At 22.0% G+C, this 21292-nt stretch overlaps 6 protein-coding genes across 6 annotated transcripts; 3 read left to right on the top strand and 3 right to left on the bottom strand. All coding sequences in view use genetic code 6, as the record gives it.

Moving 5' to 3' along the window:
• Positions 1–905: 905 nt before the first annotated feature.
• TTHERM_01016180 (dual specificity phosphatase domain protein) lies at positions 906–4347 on the bottom strand (the record flags this gene model as incomplete). Its single annotated transcript, XM_001030778.2, has 7 exons — positions 906–1195; positions 1239–1450; positions 1515–1570; positions 1623–2630; positions 3170–3865; positions 3945–4070; positions 4252–4347. The coding sequence occupies 7 exons, from the start codon at positions 4345–4347 to the stop codon at positions 906–908; spliced, it is 2484 nt and encodes an 827-aa protein (XP_001030778.2).
• A 530-nt stretch (positions 4348–4877) lies between these two features.
• TTHERM_001016179 (transmembrane protein, putative) lies at positions 4878–5639 on the top strand (the record flags this gene model as incomplete). Its single annotated transcript, XM_012799906.1, has 1 exon — positions 4878–5639. One exon carries the CDS (start codon positions 4878–4880, stop codon positions 5637–5639), a length of 762 nt encoding a protein of 253 aa, XP_012655360.1.
• Positions 5615–10523, top strand: TTHERM_01016170 (cation channel family protein). The gene is made up of 7 exons (XM_001030777.2): positions 5615–7402; positions 7591–8116; positions 8175–8461; positions 8525–8668; positions 8718–9324; positions 9381–9806; positions 9875–10523. Exons 1-7 carry the CDS (start codon positions 5948–5950, stop codon positions 10432–10434), a joined length of 4005 nt encoding a protein of 1334 aa, XP_001030777.2. The 5' UTR covers positions 5615–5947; the 3' UTR covers positions 10435–10523.
• An 862-nt stretch (positions 10524–11385) lies between these two features.
• Positions 11386–13983, top strand: TTHERM_01016160 (hypothetical protein; the record flags this gene model as incomplete). Its single annotated transcript, XM_001030776.1, has 1 exon — positions 11386–13983. One exon carries the CDS (start codon positions 11386–11388, stop codon positions 13981–13983), a length of 2598 nt encoding a protein of 865 aa, XP_001030776.1.
• Positions 13984–14891: 908 nt separating this feature from the next.
• TTHERM_01016150 (hypothetical protein) lies at positions 14892–17707 on the bottom strand (the record flags this gene model as incomplete). The annotated part of the gene is made up of 3 exons (XM_001030775.2): positions 17281–17707; positions 17067–17222; positions 14892–17005 (listed from the first exon to the last, which is right to left on the bottom strand). Exons 1-3 carry the CDS (start codon positions 17636–17638, stop codon positions 14892–14894), a joined length of 2628 nt encoding a protein of 875 aa, XP_001030775.2. The 5' UTR covers positions 17639–17707.
• Positions 17708–18137: 430 nt separating this feature from the next.
• TTHERM_001016149 (RNA methyltransferase, putative) lies at positions 18138–20312 on the bottom strand (the record flags this gene model as incomplete). Its single annotated transcript, XM_012799905.1, has 7 exons — positions 18138–18185; positions 18238–18391; positions 18445–18538; positions 18620–18691; positions 18745–18792; positions 18844–19247; positions 19306–20312. 7 exons carry the CDS (start codon positions 20310–20312, stop codon positions 18138–18140), a joined length of 1827 nt encoding a protein of 608 aa, XP_012655359.1.
• Between the last annotated feature and the right edge of the window lie 980 nt (positions 20313–21292).

The raw sequence follows: 21292 nt of genomic DNA, 5'->3' as shown, positions 1-21292 counted from the left end.
ATTTTTAGTGGATGTAAATTTTCCTTTATTCATATGATTAATTAATTAGGTACTTCGTAAATAAAAAATATTCTTAAAGTTTAAAGCAACAGAATTTACATAAAAAATAGAAATCATTTTAAAATGAATTGATTATAAAAGCAAATTTTATGTTAATCAAATTTATTAGCAAAATCAAATAATTAATATTTAAGAATTATATAAGAAAAGTCCTTCAATTATTAAACGTATTTTTATAAATATTTAATATGAATTAAAATTATCCAGAAATAGACTATATAAGGTAAAGTAAGTATTATAAAAAGTAATTTATCAACATGTTTCTCCTAAGAATAGAATAAAAGCTTTCTCAATAAATTTTAGTTCTTATGATTAAATAATTATAAAAAAGTAAAATAATCAATTGAAAAAAATTTGTTTTTTTAAGATTTAATTAATATAAAATACTATAATAACATTAAATAAATATTTCATAAATAATACAGTCAGTCAGCCAGCCAGTCAAACATTCAGTCAGCCGTTTTTATAATAAACAAAATTTTAATTATAATTTTTTAATTCATTAATAAAATTATATATGATCTTTTTTAAAAGTAAGTATATTATTAATTATAATGGAATGAAAGCTTTAAAAAAGCTTATTTTTATTAATTTCTACATAAATATTAAATAGTTAATATTGATTCATGTATGTATGTATTGAGTAGTTTATTTATAATAGTTTTATTCATGCTAAGCAATTTATCATTATTATTCAAGATACTAAACTTGACTGCAAACCAGATACAAGGTTAATTACTTGAAGCCATTTCTAAATATGAAATCATATATAAATAAGCTATTTTAAATGAAATTGCACAAAAATTATTATGAGTAAAACTTATCAAAAGAGAAAAAAAGGTTTTTCATTTAATTCTTTTTTTGAATAGATTATTATCTCCCATATTACTATTTACTACCTGTTAGTTAATTGTATTTGAATTTATGTAAGCCTAAACTGCTTATTTATATTAAAATTAAGATTATTTCACTAGGTTACTGTTATTATTATTAAAGTAGTTGTTAATGCTTGAAGCATTGATTGATATTAAGTTATTGTTATTATTTTGAATTCCTTTCTACTTTGACAGTATACTATTTTGTGAAGAGTTAATGCTTGTACTTGTCTTATTTGTTATCTGTTTTTTATTTAACTCTAAAAAAAATTATTTAGAATTAAGTTTAATAAAAATCTTTACATTTAAATATTCTGTTTTATTGATCCATAGAGGAAGGGCGAGCTCTATTTCCATATACCATTCTACTTGATTCGACATTATTTGCAGCTATTTTAAAAGCATTCATTCCATTATTGTTTGATCCTAATTGGTAATCACTTATTCTTTGGCTGCTAAATTTTGGATCTTCCGCTTATTCTGGGTTGTTGTTAATATTGATGCTTACTGGTCCCCTAATTTATAATAGTAAAAATAAATTTAACAATCACTACACAAATCTTTTTATTATTTTTTTACATTAAATTAGTAGCAGTATTTGGTCTCAGAGACCCATCTGAGAACTAAATGGCCTGCTAATTAAAATAGAAATGAGTTTTTATATTAAAAAAAATATATTAAGTATACATTTTTAGGGAAAGAAACTAATTTGAGGGAAATCAAAGTCTTTCCTTAAGGAGCTGTGCTTGAATTTTATTGATTAATTGTATTTGATTATGCATTTTGTGTCAAATTTTGATTTGCTTTGCTTTAATCTAGCTATATAGATGTTAATAATTCAGATTACATTACTTCAGTCTTAGCTTACAAATTATCTATTAACATAGCATTCTCCTTCTATTGGATTTCTTATGAACTTTTGTTTTAAGTATCTTGATTTACACTTATTTAATCAGCGTTTTCTGCTCCTAGTCGTTCTTGGCTTTATCTTTTAAAATTGTAAGTACGGTTGTATTGTTAGGAAAAATTTGAAATAGTTGGTTCCTATTTAGCTCCACTAGACATATTAATTGATACATTCTCTTCTGGAACATCATATTAACCTTCAGGACTATTTTCAGTGATTAAATTAGAAATTCTAATTGATCCATTAAGCATTTTAGTTATTCTAGTTGGAGAGGAGTTATTTTAATTGTTAACAGCAGTAGCAGCTTAGTTCGAAGATTAAAAATTTAAATAAGCATTTGCTAGAGTATTTTTGGGATTTTAAAAATTATTGGAAATATTTTTTAAGTTAATCTACTCATTAGAATCTTTGATCTAAGCAGAGTTTTTTATTTAATTTTATTGCAATTTAAAAATATTCTTTATAGCTAGGGGTTATTGTTACTAAATTGAGTGTGGTTTGTTAAATTAATCACTTAAACTCATAGGATTAGTTTCAAAAATTCTTTTATTTTATTCAGCTCTGCTTATTTTTTGAGGTGAAAGACTTTGAGTCATTTCAGATATTTCTTCAGGATTGTTCGTAATATCTTGTAAAAAGCTATTCAAATTTGACTGATTAGGATTATCTTCTCCTGAAATTCTTATAGAGCTTGGTCTAAATTCTGCCTTTAATTTATATTAATTTTCTGAATCCTCATTATTTGAGAGTGTTGTTCCTGATACTCTGTCAAAGCACTTCTTTGATCCCTAAATTTTAATTTAAAAAATAAATAGTAAAATTTTTAAATAATTTTAATTTATAAATTATCCAATAAACTTATTTAAAATAAAATTAAGATATCCTTCTATTTATATTACTAAGAGGCTTAAGTTTAGTGATTGACATTAAAATATTTAGTAAATTTGTAAGTAATTTAGGCAATATAATTTAAATAAATTTGTATTTCTTTGGAGATCTAAATTTGAAAACCTAACTTAGTTATCTAGATTTTGGTGGGGATTATTATTTATTTTTAAATTTTTACTGTTCGCGTGTTAGGAAAATTAATTTTTACCACTCAAAAAAATTATTAAATTAATCAAAAATAATTAGTGGGAAAGCAGCATAAATTGATAGTTTGATAAAGGGAGCCAATCCTTTATTAAAATATTAATAAATTTTGAAGGGTTGATTAAATAATCTATCTAATAATAAAAATAGAGGACTTAATTAATTTTTTCCTTTTAAAAAGTTGATTGAAGTAATCAAAACTAATAACTAAATAATATTTGTATAAGTGTAATACTTTTAAAATTGATATGATGTAGGTTTTTTTAACAATATTTTTTTCATTGTTCACCACAGAATTATTATCACTTTAGCTCTCTTAAACTTTATCCTTTGCATTTTGCTACTAATTAGCTTACTGGAAATTATAATTTACTCCAGCTAATCCTTTTGAGCCAGCTTTATGAGAAGTTTAATAGTTATAGGTTGATATTTTAAAATTCTTACGAGCAGCTTATCCAAAATATTAAATTAACTTGCCACCAGGTTAATGATCTGCCCAGCGTAATTTCAAGCTTTCCTTTTTCATTTAGTTGAGATTGAATATTTTTCTTTTAATTGCTTAGGACGTTACTGTTGTTTTTGAATTAAGATATGTGTTTTTAACAAGCTATTCAGAATCATTTATGTATTATTTTTCATTCCAGTCTTCAGAAGAAGCTCCTTCTAAAGATTCTTTTAGCTTTATTTCAAGACTTTGTAATTGAGCCATAAAACTCTATTAAATTTTTAAGCCAGGTCTTCTAATAGTTACATATTCTAAACATTTAGCAAGAGACCATTTATACTCTGCCATAAAATAAGCTATTAAAGCACATACGCTTCTATTAATCCCCTTAACTGAATGAATCAAAATACCTTCTCCATTTGTTTCTCCCTCATTAATAAATTCTCTAATTGACTTCAAATTATTACCCTCAGCATCAAATAAAACCTACATTCATATTAAAAAAATTATTGAATTTAATAAAATAATTCAATATTTTTTTAATGCTAAGCAAACATTTATTTACTTATTTATCTGTTTCTACCCAATTAAATGTAAGGAACTTAATGGCTTTATTGTTTCTATTGGCTATTTATTTACCAGAGCAATTAATCACACGGGTTATTTTGTTTACATCTAAAAACTCAAAATCCTTTAAATTTAAAAAATAAGTTTCATCCATTATTATTTTCAAGTAAAATTAAAAGAAAATATGTAATTTGTCTCTATAAAAACATATGAATTTGCTTTTGATTATATACATAGCTTTTTAAGAAAACAATTTTTTTAAAATCTACTATTTTTGAAATAAAAATTTTGAAATATTTATTTACTCGAACTGAAAATTCATCACCTAGAAACAAGCCATCTTTTATTTTAACAGCCCCTAATAAGTAGGAAGCACGAAAGCTCTTTCTATACATCCTCATTTTGACAAAAGGTTAAATTTAATCTTTATTTACTTAGGTTAACTATCTATGACTATTAATCTGACTATTTTTTATTTATTTACTGTACTATTAGAACTAAAGATTATTATTTGATATTTATTAAATTTTTTGGCGTAATTTATGTATATAAAAAAATTCACTTTTCCAGTTATTTATATATTAATCTTGTATTAGTGCGAGAGTTTGAAATTTTAGGTAAACACTGATTTATTTTAATTTTGAATATTCTTAAAATAATAGAGAATATGTCTTATATATAGCTATTATAATTATTATAGTTTGAAGGATTGCATTCTAATATAATAAGAATTTTTTTCTAATTCTACAGAATTCTATCATTTTGTCTTCTTTTTTTTTCAATAAATATCTATTTTACACTAACAAAAATTATATTACTGCTACTTCTAAATAAAAATTATAAATAATTAATTATAATTATATTAATTATTCTTGACATATTATTAACATATTAATTTTACATAAATTTAACATGTTTCTTTCTTATTAAAATGTAATTTTTTTTATTTTTATACAATTACAATACCCTTTATAGTGCATTAATATTAGCTTTTTTTTGTTTAAAGAATAGATCAACTTTTAATCAAAATAAGAGTTTTAATACAGAAGTAAAATCTCTCTTTAAAAAAATTAGAAAAGAAGTAGATCTATAGGGAAAATTATTTGAAAAAGAAAATATTAGAGTAATAAAATTGATTAAAGTATACTAACTCTGTAAATTATGGAAAAGAAATAGTTTAAACATAAACTAAGGTAAATTAAAAGCTTATTCAAGGTATTAAATAAAATAAAATATTATTATTTAATTAACTAGTTGTAAAAAATATTCACTTATCAATTTTATTTATTTCATTGATAAAACCAAATAAACAAAGTAATTTATAATTTTATTCAAGAATAGAAAAATATTATTAAGTTAAGGAAAATTTATTCTATAATAAGATACAAAAAGATCATTCAATATTTCTATCTATACATATATATTAGAAAGAGTGTTTATAAAAAGTAAAAAATTTTATTTTAATTTATTAGATTAATCTCTACTAAACATTTGTAAAAAAAAGTTAAAAAAATATTTATTTTGCATTTCCTATTGTACTTAAATATTTGTTTTAATTAACTAATTTATCATTTATAATCATTATGCCAAGTAATTAATTTTAATAAGAGAGAATATATAAATTAAATAATTTCCTAATTAAAAAATTTCATTAGAAAGAGAGTATAAAAAGAAAATTACTTAGAAAATTTGAGAATAGATTATTTTTTAAAAATTTTTTACAATTAATAGTTTTAAATAAATATTAAAAAGTATATTTTAATTTAACATTTCATCACTTAGCAAGCAACCAACTTTTATTTATAAATAAACTATGATAATAAGTTCTAGTTAAATTAACTAAAATTTGAAGGTATAATATATTATTTATTAATCTTCGCTACTAAGTAGAAGATTTCTTTAAATTTTTTTAATTAATTGATTTTAAGAGTTAACACAAGACTAGGCCAAAAAGAAAAAAAAAAGTTAGAATTTTCAAAATAGCTTAACAAAATTTTTTTTATGGAAAAGATAACCTAAAATACTGGCATATCAAATGAATTTTAAAAATCAAATTTTAGTAAAATTTCAAGAACAGAAATTCAAAGATTAGGAAATACTTCTCCTAAGCCATCATAAATTAAAGAGTATAATATTAGAAAAGAGAGTAAAGATAATGTTTAAGCATAAAATGAAAATAATAGCTTTGTAGAGTAGTAAAATTAACATGAAATAAGTTAAATTTTTTAAGAATAAGAAGCGACAAAATTTATAGAGAACGATCTTAAATAATCTAAAGGTACTCATAGAATTTATAATTAATCTTTTGATGCAGTATTAAGTTCTACAAATAGAGAAAACTTTTAAGTTGTTCTTTCTCCTAATTTGAGTAATAGAAGTCTAATTGAAGTATAAATGAAATCACCTGAAATGAATTCAAAAAATGATGCAAGTTCTTTAAACATAAATTAAAATTATGATAGTTTATTGTTAAATTACTAATCAAATTCGTGCTATAAATCGTATTAATCAAATGAAGCGAATATAGATGTTAATAGTTAAATCTAAACAAATTAAGATTACCCATCCTAAATAAGTAGGCTAAGATCATTTAGTAAATAAAAGACGAGGAATTAGCATATTTTATAGTAAATAAAATAATTTAGGAAACAAGCAATTTTAAAAAATAATCTCACAAATTTTAGGAAGCTGGATAAAACTGGGAAAAATTCTACATTTATTTAATAAAGCAATAATAACAATTTGTAGAATAATTAGATTATTTAAGGAACTCCAGCTACACAAAATCATCTAGTTATACTACTTATGGTGAAAAAATTTATAAATTCTCTTTTATACTTTATAGCAGCTAGAGATTATAAATTGCTACTCAGTAAACATTTTAACATTATCTAGGATAAATCATATATTGAACCTTAAAGAAATAAAGGATTCGAAGAATAATTTGAAAACTAAAAAACCTTGCTTGAGACTTATGACTAATTTAGAAAATTAAATGTTAATTAAACCTTTAAAAAATCTTCTTAAATTTTAGAAAAACTGAAAATCATTTTAAATTCAATGAAAAACTGGATTTTGGGAAGCTATTTATTTTAGCTTAGAGTATTTTAACCTAATAGTTTGATCCTTATTCTTTGGGATATTTTTATTTTAATTTAATTGTTTGTTTTGTATGTGTTAGTTCCACCTTTGATTGCTTTCGGAAAAGAAAGACATACTAGTAGATTTTACATAGCTCTTTTATAAACTTTACCTTTAATCATATTTTTGACTGATATATTCATTAGCTTTCATTCAGGATATTACGAATATGGATTTACAGTCCTTGATAAAAAACAAGTCACAATAAAATACCTAAAAACTAAATTTATCTCAGACTTTATTTGTGTTTTGCTTATATTTTTAGAACCTTGCGATTATTGTTTGGTACTTGCTCTTATTCTCAAAATAAGTTAAGTAATTTGTTTAATTTTTTTTTAGATATTATTAAAATGACTATGATTTCTCTATTCTTTCTCTCTCTCTTTCTCTCTTTTTCACCTTTTATGAAATTTATAATCATTCATAAATATTAAAAAAAAGAATTATAATTTTATTGATACTTCTATATAATATTGCATATTTTAAAAATTGTTTATTAAAAGTTTAAAAGGAACGTTTAAAAGCTGAATGAACACTTTTAAATATAACAAAAATATTCTGCAGTGTATGATCTAGTTATATTAATATTAAGCATTCTTTACGTATCGCATTTGTTTGGTAGTGGTTTTGTGCTTATTTCTATAAACACACAAAATAATCCTTAAGGTTGCTGGCTTTAATAATTTAATATAATTGATAAGGATTGGTAATATCAATATATTTATGCTGTTTATTTCACTATTATTACAATGATAACAATTGGTTATGGCGATATATTTCCAGTAAATATTTTTGAAAAAATATATGTAATTTTTATGACATTTATTACTTGTGGGCTATTTGCTTATTGTCTAAATTGTATAGGTGAAATTTTTAGAGATTTAAAATAAAAATCTTAAGAATTTAAACAAAATCAGTATATACTCAGCAACTATTTAAATCGTATGAATATCTAAAATAATTTAAAAGTTAAGTTTTTAAAATATACTGAGTATATTTATCATGCTACAGATTAACTTCAAACTAAAGGTAATTTTTTAATTATCAGTATTTATTAATTAGCTAACACATTAATTAATTAAAATAGGTTAATGTATATTTGATGGTTGCCCACAAGAAATGAAAGAAGAAGTTTTGAGAGATTACTATGGAAAAAAAATATTAAATTATAAGTACTTAAGGCTTTAATTTAGTAAATAGTTTTTATCTGAATTATCTTTGAAAATGAAAGACTAGAGCTTCGGTCCAGGAGAAAGTTTAGTTGTTAGTGGATAAAAACTATAAAGACTCTATTTTATCGATAAAGGAAACGACTTAGAATATTATTACAGCAATTAACAACTTTACAGATCTTTATCAAATATTTCTTTAAATGTAAAACAAATTCAAATAAGTAAAAAAACAAACAAATAAGTAAATACAATTTTATTTCTAAAGGAACCATATTAGCTATTGGATTTGGGATTATTCTTCACTGAATAACCAGCTGATATATCTGTTAGAACTAAAACACCGATTTATGCTTCCTTTATTTTAATATAGGATTTTATAGAAACTATTTAGCACTTCTAAAATGATTATGTATTTATTTTTTAAATAAAAAAATTGTTTAATTTTTATTAAATAAAAGGAAAAATATTAAATGATGAAGCATTAATTTTTATTTTAAAGCAAATAAATAACTAGCTGCACTTCCTGTGGAGCATTTTCTCATAATATATCTAAATGCCCACAAATCCATTATGTAGTTCAAAAATAACCTTTTGCTCTGAAGTTAAGTAAAAATCAAAGCTAAGTAAGAGATTATAACTATAAAAGAAAATTTTTTAAAAGAGACGAGAAGTTTCACAGTTTAAGTCTTAATTAAACTGTAAGATACGAGTTAAAAAGAATAAGACTACACTACGCTAATTAAATGTCAGATTTTATAAATGATATAGAAATTCTCTAAGAGTTACAGTATAGTTCAAATGATAAGTTTTTTTTTATGAATGTTCCACAAATAGTTTTATAATAAAATAATTTAAATGATGATGAATCTTCGATAAAAGAAATGAATAAATGCCTAAATATATTCAAATATAATCAACCTTCAGAATATTAGTTCTTAACATAAAGTACCTCCTCTAACCATAGCAGTAATGTTAGTGTTGATGAATAGTAAGAAGAAAATGATTAAAAAAATAAAAATTTTCGTTTTATAAATAAAGAAGTATCGATTGAGGAAGAATTAAAATGTAAAAATTTAATTCAGTAATTTGTTCAATAATAAAAAATTTTTAAATTAAAAAAGTTTAAAGTTTTGAAAATTAGAAAAGTAATTTATACAAAGAAGAAGATATCTAAGACATTAGCGATGAAGAGTCTAATATGAAACCAATAGATAAAGTATATGTCCAATAAAAAATCTTAAATACCCCAAATTTAAATTTATTAATGCCTTTTACTAAAAATGGTGTTATTGAGAATATTAATTAAAATTAATTTGATGATAGTCCTTCAAAAATTAACAATTTCAATAAAAGCTCATATATTCTTCATGCAAATCACAAAAGTTGTGATATTGACTTTTCAGAGAACTAGCCAAATAATGAATTAATAAGAGAAAAAAGACTCTCTCATCTTTTTTATGACTAATCTCCATGGAATAATTAATCAACAAGCTTTCAAAACCTGGAAAAAAAATAAGCTAATAATTCAATAAGAAAAAGATTGAAGAGTAAGATTTTTATTTTTAAAAAAGTACAAGGAAATAAAAAGCAATAAATAATATTTATAAATAATTAGCATAATTTTAGGTAGTAAGTGATTTAAAAGTCAAGTCTTAGTCGTAAATTAATGATGGAAAAAGTAAAGATAATGAAATTTAATAGTAACCTTAAATGTAAGAAAGTACCAGAATTTAAAGCTAGAGTTTTTCTAAAAATGTTAAAATACAATAAGAAGTATCAAGGCAAAGAAATACATCAGGTAACAGAGTTAGTAGCCTCTAAAATATAGAGGGTCCAAGATTATCCTTTATGTAAAACAATTTTAAAATTAGTAACCAAAGTATAAAATTTAATGAACCCACCCATTTATAGCGTTTTCAATCAAGCAACGACTAAAAAACTATGTTTAGTAAAAGTGATAAAGAAAACAATTAGTCTGATTTTGGGCATCTCAAAGATTAACACATATTTGGTAAAATGAAATTTAATTTCGATAAGTTGAAAGAATATTAGATATTCTTCCCTCATTATAATTACACTAGGATAGTCAAGCTAGTTAAAAAGAAAAATGTTATTTATAATTTAAAAAACTTAATAAACAACAATAGCTTTATTCTATGTAAAAATAAATTATGAATATTCTTAGCACCAATTATCTACTACTTTTCAATATATTGAAAATTAATTTACTTTATTGCCTATTTTTATCCAATAATTATTAAAAAATTATTAGAAAAACATTGTTTTGTTTTATTTTGCTTTTTACTCTTGTAAAGGCAAACATATTTGTTTTGAAACTCTCTAGCATTTGCAAATTGCAAGTTACGAGATTAGATGGTATTAAATTATTTATTTAAAACATTATAAAATTTAATTTGAAATTAGTTTTTATTTATCATTTTCCTAAAATTAAAAAATTTGTTTGAGAAATATTTTTTTTGTTAAATTTCTTAATTAAAATTAAGATATTAAAAAATTTTAATAAATTTACAAATTTATTTTTTATTTAAAATTATTAATTTTATAATAACAAATTGTTAATTCCAAAGAATTTTAAATATTTTTCCTTAAAATTCTTGCTCACTTATTTAAATTAGTTAAAAGGAAGAATATTATATAAGATAAAAATTTCTTTTAATTGTATGAAAATATAAAAAATGTTAATTTAATTTGTTTTTAGTTTTTAGTTGTACAAAATAATGATAAACAACTAAGCAAAAACTAATTATATATGTTTATTAGATCTAACTTTGTTAAAATATTTCTTAGAAATCTATGTATAGTTTTTTGAATTTAAAATTAATCAAATATAATAATTGCAAATATTTTAATAGAATATATTTTATCTTTCTTTCTTCTATAATATAATTTTAATAACTGTATAAAATTAAATATTTTTAATTGTAAATTTTCAGGATAACAAATTAAAAGTAATCTGAACTTACAGTAATAAAAATGTATCTATATTATTTATTGAATTATATTTTTTGCTTTTTAATAGAATATTAATCATCCATTATATATAATAATATTTACTTAACAATTTAATATAATCATTATTTTTTTTCTAAAGTTGTATGATAACAAATGCAAAATTATTTGCAAAACAGATCTTATTAAAATAGTAATTTAAACAAAATTTTATCAAAGAAGAATAACTAGAGCAACAATATAGATGGAGCTAAGGAAGATCTTTCTTAAAAAGTTTAAAGTGACAGCACTTTTTACTCTCCTGTGAAATATTTTTCTAACAATTTAAAAACTAATAATTCAAAGATTGAATTCGAAGACATTTCGCCTTGGCAAACTAATTGTGAGGATGTTTTAAACAGTACAGATTTAGACTTTCGCAAAAATAAATAAATGAAGAATAGAGATAAAAAATCTAACCTGTAAAATTAAAATTAGGATTGTTGCAACTCAAGCAATAATAAACCGTTTCCTTCTTAAGATAATCTTATAACAAATAATAATGTAGAAAATAGCACATCTTATATTTCTAAGACATTTTATTTATAAGATTTAAAATAAAGCAAACAACCTAAACTTTAATCCCAATAAAAAAAGAAACAAGATGTTAAAGTAAATGATGAGAATATTCAGCTCTAGAATGATAATAAAAGTTTTACTAAATCGATATCTAAACCTGTAAATAAAATAAAAGAAGATTTTAACAGTCAGCTATCACTTAGCTAATTAGAAATAGAATAGTAAAATAAGCTTTTGTAATAGATCAGAAGATAAAGAGAACTATATATTTAATAAATGTAAAAAACTAAACAATTACCTTTGGAAATATCAAAAACAGATGTAACCACTACACCAAAAAGAGAGTTTCTATAAAGTGAAAATCTTAGTTTTGGTCATAGAAAGAAAAATTCATTAAGCAGCTAAAATAAAAGCAATAATATTTAAATTACTCTATCTACTAATAACGAAATATAATAGTAATAGTCTCTCTATAACCACGAACATATTTGCACTGGAGAAAATAAATAAGATTGTGAACAAGATAACAATTTAAATGAGCAAAAATAAATTTTTAAAGATGAAAGCATTACATCTAAAAATAAAAATAAAATTCTTAGCATCCTCGATAATGCTCTAAATAACCAAAAAATGGCTCATTAAAATAAACAATAGTAAGATTGTACTTAAAAAAATATATTTAACTTATCTTAAAAAGCCTCATAAATATAAAAAAATTTAGAATAGCATGGCAATAATAAATTAAAACCAAATTAATAACAGCAATAAGAATCTCATAATGCCAAAAATATATAGAATACTCATTAAATATATAACCTTTAAATACCTCAACAAGATTAAAGTCTTCTCTAAATAAGAAGACAATCGTACACTCAAGATCCAAGTTAATGTTTACATTAGCAAAATTAAAAATTATCTAAAGAAATTGAAGAAACTAGTTATAATAAGCTTGATAATAATGAATGTTAAAATATTACTACAGATGCTAATTAATTGGGACAAAGAAACTATGTTTTTGATGTAAGTCCATAGATGTAAAGCAATATTCTAAAAATGAATAAAAGAGATAATTTACAAAGCTACTTACTAAACCAGCAAAAAACAGGATAAATTTCTAATTTGATTTAATTTTAGCAAGAATCTAGTAACCTAAATAATAGCGAAATTTATAGCAGGTCAACAGTAAACCCATAAAAAAGTATTTATGAAAACGTTATACAATAAATAGAAAATCTTAAATACTCTGCAAAAAAGTAGGATAAGAAATCATTAAGTTTTATCTATAATGATAATTCAAAAAGAATGTCAACTTATGAAGATAAATAGCAAACGCCAGAATAACAAAGCCAAGAATAATAAGTTTAGTCAGATAATAATTAACTCTAAAATAAAAAAAATATGTCTCTTCTTCTTCCACTTTTTAAAGGAACAAAGAATAAAGAGTATAAAAGAATAATAAAGAAATTATATAAGGTTAAGAATGTTTCCCCATCATAAACACGAAGAAATACTGAATTTAACAATGTTACAGAAGACTATTCTTTCAACAGTCATTTTTAGAATATTGATAACAATGTCACTTAATAGTATGAAAACTATGGTTAAACATATACAGAATAGTTTTCCCCTAAGCAAAGCCTATTTCCTCCAATCCAAAAAGAAATAATCCCAAAAGATAGAAAAAGTAATTCCCTTTTGCCTGATTGTTATAACTCATTTGCTCAACCTCGTATGATTCAATATAATAGATAAAACAAAAAAAATAGCATTATACCATATAAAATGATGTCTTCTTATTCAATACTAGATGAAAATCTAGTAAACATGATTAAAACTAATTAAGAAAAATTGATAAATGATCGAGAATCTTTTATGCTAGAAGATAAGTAAAAGATTGACTTTATTGAGGATCACTCAAGAAGCAATATATAAAAAATGTAAGATAAAAGCATACATGATTCTTCAATAACACCAAAAAGAAAAGTCTCAGAAAATTTAAAACCTCTACCATAATAAATAAATTAAAATTAGAATAAACAATAGAATGTATAGTTTTAAAAGCAAACTGAAATATCAACTAAAAAGCAAAAAGAGTTGATTTCTTAATATAAACCATCATAGCTGCTATCATCAATTTCAAATTACTAGACTCAATAAATAAACATAACAAATCTATCTCATTCAAAAATATATTGATTTATAAATTATTTTATTAAAAAAGTAAATAATTATCCAATAATTTTAGAATATTTTAGAAAATATTTTAATTAATTAATTAATTTAATAACTAAATAATTAACTAAATAGAAATTAGCTATTCACATAATAGATTAAATATCAATTCTTCAAACTATTTTATATTTTTTCAATTCTTTATTTCTGTTTCAAATTTCTTGTTTTTTATTTGCTCTAAAATATTATGTGCTAAATAAAGTATTATTTATGCATAATTAATTTTTCTTACCTCAAATAAAATATTTAACTAAAAAATTAGATTAGACCAGTTTTGTAAATATTTTCGAAAAATTTTTAAATAATAAAAATCAATAAAATTAAGTAATTTATATATATTATACAAAGATTTGCAAAATTTTTCACCAAAATAATATTGTATTTTTTAATCTTCTATTAATAAGTAAATAAATATTTCGAATTTTTTTCTTAATCTTGAAAAAATACATTTAATTAATTGTTTAAAATTTGTGACTACTAAGAATATTTTTATCGATAAATCTATTTTTTGTTCTTTTTGCTTATTATCTTTATTTTAGTGCCTTTAAAATTTTGATTAAAGATAATTAATTACTTTATGAAGTATTGATTAAAAATTATTTAGGTTATTTCAGATTTAATAAGATTTAAAAAAAATATCTGATCGAAGTGGTAAATTAAATTAAATTAAAATATATTTATATTTAATATCTAAGATATTTCTAGATATGTAGTAAATACTACTTATTAATGTATAAACTAGAGCTAAAATGGTTATATGATTTTGCTATGTATTTCTAGTTGATTTTTTTTGAACTTATAAATAAATTAAATACAAAATATTTGTATAATTGTAAAATTAAATAAAATTAATTATTTATTTCTAGAGTAATTCATACAATATCATAATCTACAACTTACTCCATTTAATGCTTATCTTGGCTTTAGCTTACGTCCCATTAATTACTTTCATTTGCATCAAAACTTTCTCTAACATCATAAACAAAATCTTTATCACCTGGTTTTTTTCTATTTTATTCAAACTTTTAATCCATTTTTTATTTAACTTTATCTAACTCAGATTTGCTAAGCTTATTTAGGTCATATTCATCATAATCAATCAAATTATCTAAATTTTCCTCCAATTCATTTTCTAATTAATCAAAAAGATTTTTTTAATCCTACATATTAGATTTTTGATTATTATTCTTTTAATATGTTTATCCAGAAATACTATACTTTTAATTTGCTTATTAAACTTAGTATTAATCTTCAATGTCTATATCATCAATTTCATAATCATTTTCATCGTACTCTCCTTCATCACCATAATCTTCCTCTCCATCAATACCATAATCATCTTCTTCTTCTCCATCCTCGCCATTTTCATCCCCAAAATTATCATGATTGTCATTGCTGTTATAATCTTCTTCATCTTCATCTTGTTCAGGTTTTGATTACTATTTATTTTGCTGTTACTATTATTATTGTTACTTCTGTTAATAGTAAGCAATTTCATATTTTTTTTATTATAAATTATTCTTGTAATCAGATCCTTAATTAGTAGTTTCTTTTTGTTACAAGTTACCTAATTTCTTTTTTACTTATTAATATAAATCCTCTTCATCATCTTCATAATCTTCTTCTTCTTATTCTTCATCTTTATTCTTTTAATTTACAAAATCCATCTAAAAATCATCATCTTCATCGTCTAAGTCTATTCCTTCATCTGCATCAACATAATTATTAGTTTTTGGTACAAATTTTCCATAAATTAAATTAGGCTAATTTTATTTCATTTACATTTCTGGCTTTTTAGAGGAAAGTGTTTATTCGAATTTAACTTATTCCTTATTGTTTGATTCGTCAATTAACTTTTTCTTTTCTTTCTCATCAGATTTATCACTTTATAATTACTTTGTAGTTTTATCTTCACTTTACAAAAAGTTATTCTTTTGTGTGTTATTCATTAATTCCTTTTTATCTGATTTTTTTTCATCTATGTGTAGTTTTTCAATATCATCAAGCTCAAATTCATCATCTTAATCGTCATTTTAATTTTCCTATTCTTAATCTGACTCGTTTTAGTTGTTTTTATCCTCATATTATCCTTATTCTTCTTCATCTTCTTCATCACCAAAGTTTTCTTATTCTTCTTCTTCTTCAAAATTTTCTTCTTCTTATTCATCTGTATACTAAGACTCTTCTTAAGTATGAACTTTATGAGAATAGTTATTTTTAGCGAACTAATGCTAATAAATTGCATTAGAATCAACATCGAAATCTCTTTATCCATCACTTTCTTCCAATTCATTTTTATTTGCTTTTATTTAGTTGTCTGATTATACTTCATTTTCTTAATCAGAAAAATCAATTTCATCATCATAATCAACTTTAGCTTATTTTTTAACAACTTTTGAATGAATGTGCTCTTTATTTAGCTTTGAATCTAAGATTTCCTTTTAAGCATCAATTTGCAATTGTTTCTGTGCTACTTTAATATCATATACACCGTTAGAAATTTAAGAAGTATCTTAAGAGAAGGGTTTTGATATATTATTTGAATTATCGTTTTCAGTATATTCATCAAAATCATAATCATAATCATCTATATCGTCAGAATTTTTTTTCTTTTAATCATTATTTTCATTTTCTTCTCCTTCTTCTTCATCCTCTTCTTCGCAGTGATTTTTGGTTTATTTCTATCCTGAATTGCCTTCTTTTTTCTTTTAATTTTGTACCTAATCTTAACTACTATACTATTCATCTTAGGAATCCTCTTCGCCTTCAAATTGATTCTTTAATTTACCAAATAATTCCTTTTCTTCCACTGAAATTTAACTATCTGTAATATTTTATTTCTTGCTAAAAGGATTAATTATACTTTCATTTGCTTTTTTATCACTTTTTTATTCTTTATTTGAGCTTTTTTCAACAGGTTTTTCAGGCTCTCTTTCTTGATCTTATTACTAAACCAAGATATTTTCTTAGAGTATTTCTATCAATCCTATATTTGATTAAATATGAATGCTTTAAATTTTAGTTGCAATCAAAATTTTATTACTTACCTAAGAGCTATCTATCTGGAATTTTTATTAAATATATTTCATGTCTTCTTTTTATTTACTTAAGTACCTTTTCTTTGTTGCTATCTGCTTTTAATTCTCTTATTTTTATTTTATGATGATATAACTTTCCTGTTTTCGGAACTAAATATTCAATAACTATATTTTTATGAAATTATTTTAATATTAATTGCTGTCTTTTCACAAATTAAGTTACTTATTGTAGGTACTTAATAACTAAGAGCTAATCTTTTAGGAAATATACCCATATCAAATACTTTAGATCTAGTAATAGCACCAGTGTGGCCTCCACTGCCACTCTAGCTAGAATTGTTTTATGACTTTTATGTATTCCAAGACGCTGAGCTTGGTCTTGCCTAAGTTGAAGTTTATTAATTATTAATAATTTTTACAGGGCCTGTAGATGTAGTACCTGAAGCAGCTTTATTTGCATAATTTCTATATTAACGATAATCATCATATTCATCATAATCGTCATCAAACTATTCTTAATTTGATGGGCGAAGCCATTTCTATGCACTAGATTTACCGTTTCCTCCTATAAAATTATACATGTCTTAATTTATTTATTTACTTTTTGTTCGTTAATGTATTACTTGCAAATGTAAAATTTTAAAATTTGATAATTTAATTAATTTAAAATATAAATAAATATCTATCTATTGATTGGTTATTTTAGATTTTACTCAAGAAAATGTGATAAATTTTTTAAATAATTAATTAATTAATAAATAAATAATTTGATTTCACAAAAAACTTAATTAATTAACTAATTATTTTAAATAATATTTCATTTAAATATAAAACATTAAATCATGTTATAAAAAATCCTAAATTAAATATTTTTTATTCATTACTTAAATAATTAAATGCTTTATTATATTTATTTAAATTTTTTGTAAGACAGACTAATGAATTTTGAGTATTTTTTATTTACTAATTAAAAATTAAATACAAAAACAAGTATGTATTTGTAAAATTTACATAAAAATAATAAATAAATTCTAATGATTAATAATTTATTAAATATAAGACATAAATAAATACATTATTTCAATCAAATAACTTTCTAAGAATTGAGAGTGCATGAGACATTTCTTCCTACAATTTATATAGAAAATTTTATTCATATTTAAATAACAAATTTAATTACCTCTAATCTAAGTTGCTTTACTCCGAATTTACCCTTTTGCATAGTAAAATTAGCATCAAATTTATTCAAAGCATCTTTTCCTGAGAGTTTAGTATATTCATCACTGTCAATGATACTTTCTAAGTTGTTGTAACCACTGAACACAATTAAAACACTAGAATAGTTTAATAAAATTATTAATTATAAAAAATTTATTTATTTGTTTACTTTTTATCCTCAAGGTCTAATTCTGTTTCAGAAATAGATTCTTCGCTGAATTGTTAATGATCTCCTTAATTAATCAAGAATTTCACATCATACTCTAAATTATTTTCAAAATTAATTTATAATTTATTTGATAATTTTAAATATTATTAAAATATTTTGTTTATAAATTTATTACTTAAATTATCTTCTCCCTTAAAAACTTAACTCAAAGTATCTGCTAATCTAACTTAATATCCCCAATATAGTCCTATTTTATTATTTAGAGTTAAGTTAAATAGTTAATTAAATAATATAATTTACCCATTTTTTCTTTAGGTTCTTTCTATGAAACAACATCTGCAGAATAATCTTTTAATAATTAAATTCTTCACTAAAAAATTTTTAAAAATAATAAATTACATTTTTGCTCTATATCGAGTGTAGGTTCATTTATTCTCAAAGTTACTCTTGTATTAGTAACTAACTTATAAGGGATCTTTGCTTACTTTTTAAGGCCAATTTCTACCCATGAACCCTCATTTTCTTTTGTAGGTCTGTTCATCACTACACCTTCTCTGTAAGGACAGTATTAGTCTGATTTTAAATGGTGATGGCATTCTATTGGATTCATTAAGCCAGCATTTTTCAAATCAGGATGGATTGGGAAAAGTTATTTTCTTAGGTATTGTGGTGTTTCTAAATATTACAAATTTCTAACTATGTAAGGTCCCTATTAAAAGTTTTGAGACTTGGCTATATAAGAATTATCCTTCAAAATGATTATTTCATCTACACAGAAAATAGCTGCAGTTCTGGCTAACTCACTTTTATATATAATTATACATAAATATACTTTAAACATTTTAAATGCTAATAATTTACCTGATGAAGTAACTTCTTAATTCAGAGGATTAAGGTATTGAAATTATAGAGTCAGGAATGCAAATAGCTAAATGTTTTAATTTTATTTTTTCATTTAATTATTTTAATTTAGGTTTATTTTCCTATGCTTTCTATGGCTTCTCTTTTACTTATTGCTTTTTGGTAACTTTTTGTGCTTTTGATTTTTTGCTTTTAAAACCTTCATCATCACTACTTTCTATGTCCTTGAAGTTTTCTTCTTCTGAATCACTATCAAATTTATTTGCTTTTTTTAATTTAATATCATCATCACTATCCTCTTCTTCCTCTTCAGATCCCATCATTTGCTTTTTAACTCTTTTAATTTCTTCTAAATCTGAATCTTCTTCTTCTTCATCATCAAATTATTCTTGTTCACTGTCACTTTCTTTTTTATTTTTGTTTTTTCTACCTGAGTCTTTTTTTTCTACCTCATTTTCAGATTCATCATTTTCTTCAATAATTGTAATTTTTGGCTTTTTTATAATTCTAGGTTCTATTTTTTAAGTAGTTTCTTATTTAACTTATTGCTAATCTTTATTGTTCTGGTTCTTTTTTGAAGATTTTTTGTCATCTTCATTGGATAGCTGCTATATCTAATCTTTCTTTCCATTAGTCTAAACTTAATTTAATTTAAGCTTAGATTTATCAGAAGCTGATTCTACTTATATATCTTCATTAGAATTATTCAAATCAGTCTAATCCTATTGTTGATTTTAACTTTTTTTCAACTTTTTCAATTCTTTTCTAGAGAGTTTCTTTTCACTTTAGCTTATCTCTTTCTCATCATCTTAATTTTCAACATTTTTATTTTTTTTATCTCTCTTTTATACCTATTCAATTTATTAGATGTCATCTTCCTCTTCTGAAACGTCATCAATAGCAGCCTCATTTTCAGCTTTTTTATTTTTTGAGCTTTCTTTGAATTGATTCTTTTAAGCTTTTTTAGAATCCTTGATAAAATTCTTTTTTTTGTTTAAAAAATTCATTTTCTACTTGTTATTTAGTTAATAAGTATTGGCTTTAAATAAAGAGATAGATATATTGTAAAATATTAAAATTAGATATAAAAAATCTCTACTAAATATAAAATTATAAAGCTTTAGATCTAAAAAAATTTATTCATAACAAATTTCTATCTTTATTAATTTCAATCATATTGAACATTAATAACTTTTAACACAATTATTTAATTTATTGAAATTATTTTTTTAATACAAAAGTAGCAAAATTTAATTTTAGTTTTAATTTTCATCAAGTACGAAAGAAAAAAAATTATTTTTAATTTAATCAATTTAATGAATGATTTTTTAATCAAATTAATAATTTTATTTGAGTCTATCATAAATAAGTAATTCTAATTATATAACAAAATAAGGCCCAGCAAATTATAAAAAATAGTATAAATTTGATTGTGGATTTCAAAAAGAAAGGTTAAAAACAAAATAATAATTAATTTATCTTAAAGTTATAAGTTTTTAAATTATTCATTTAAATAGCCAGCTCATAGCTCATGCCAAAATGAGTAATAAAAACAATTAGATCTAAATTTATTAGGTATAATCAACTTTAAAACTAGCAAACCTATATAAATTTTATTTTATTTCTAATAATTAAGAAGTATTTTATAATCTTATCTTAAAAATTGCTTGCAAAAATAAAATTTTATACATTCAATCAAAAAATAATTAAAAGATTAATGAGAACCTTAATTTAAACTATCATTAGATCTCAAAAGAGTCAATTTATTAATAAAATTAACAAAAATAAACCAGTAAATAAAATTTTTTTGTTTGCTAGTAGAATAAAAATTAAACGGTGTAATAGCTATTTAGAAAATTTATTTAAATAACCAGAAGCAATATTTATGAATAGTAAGATGCCTTATATTAAAAATTATTACTTAAATCTTATAAATTGAAGAAGAAATTAACAAATTGTAAGCTAGGTATTAACTTATAAAATTTTT

This window comes from Tetrahymena thermophila (genome assembly GCF_000189635.1).
Source record: "Tetrahymena thermophila SB210 genomic scaffold scf_8254410, whole genome shotgun sequence".
NCBI lineage: Eukaryota > Ciliophora > Oligohymenophorea > Hymenostomatida > Tetrahymenidae > Tetrahymena > Tetrahymena thermophila.
The sequence above is the reverse complement of the archived record's forward strand: the minus strand, read 5'-3'. Positions and strand labels throughout refer to the sequence as shown.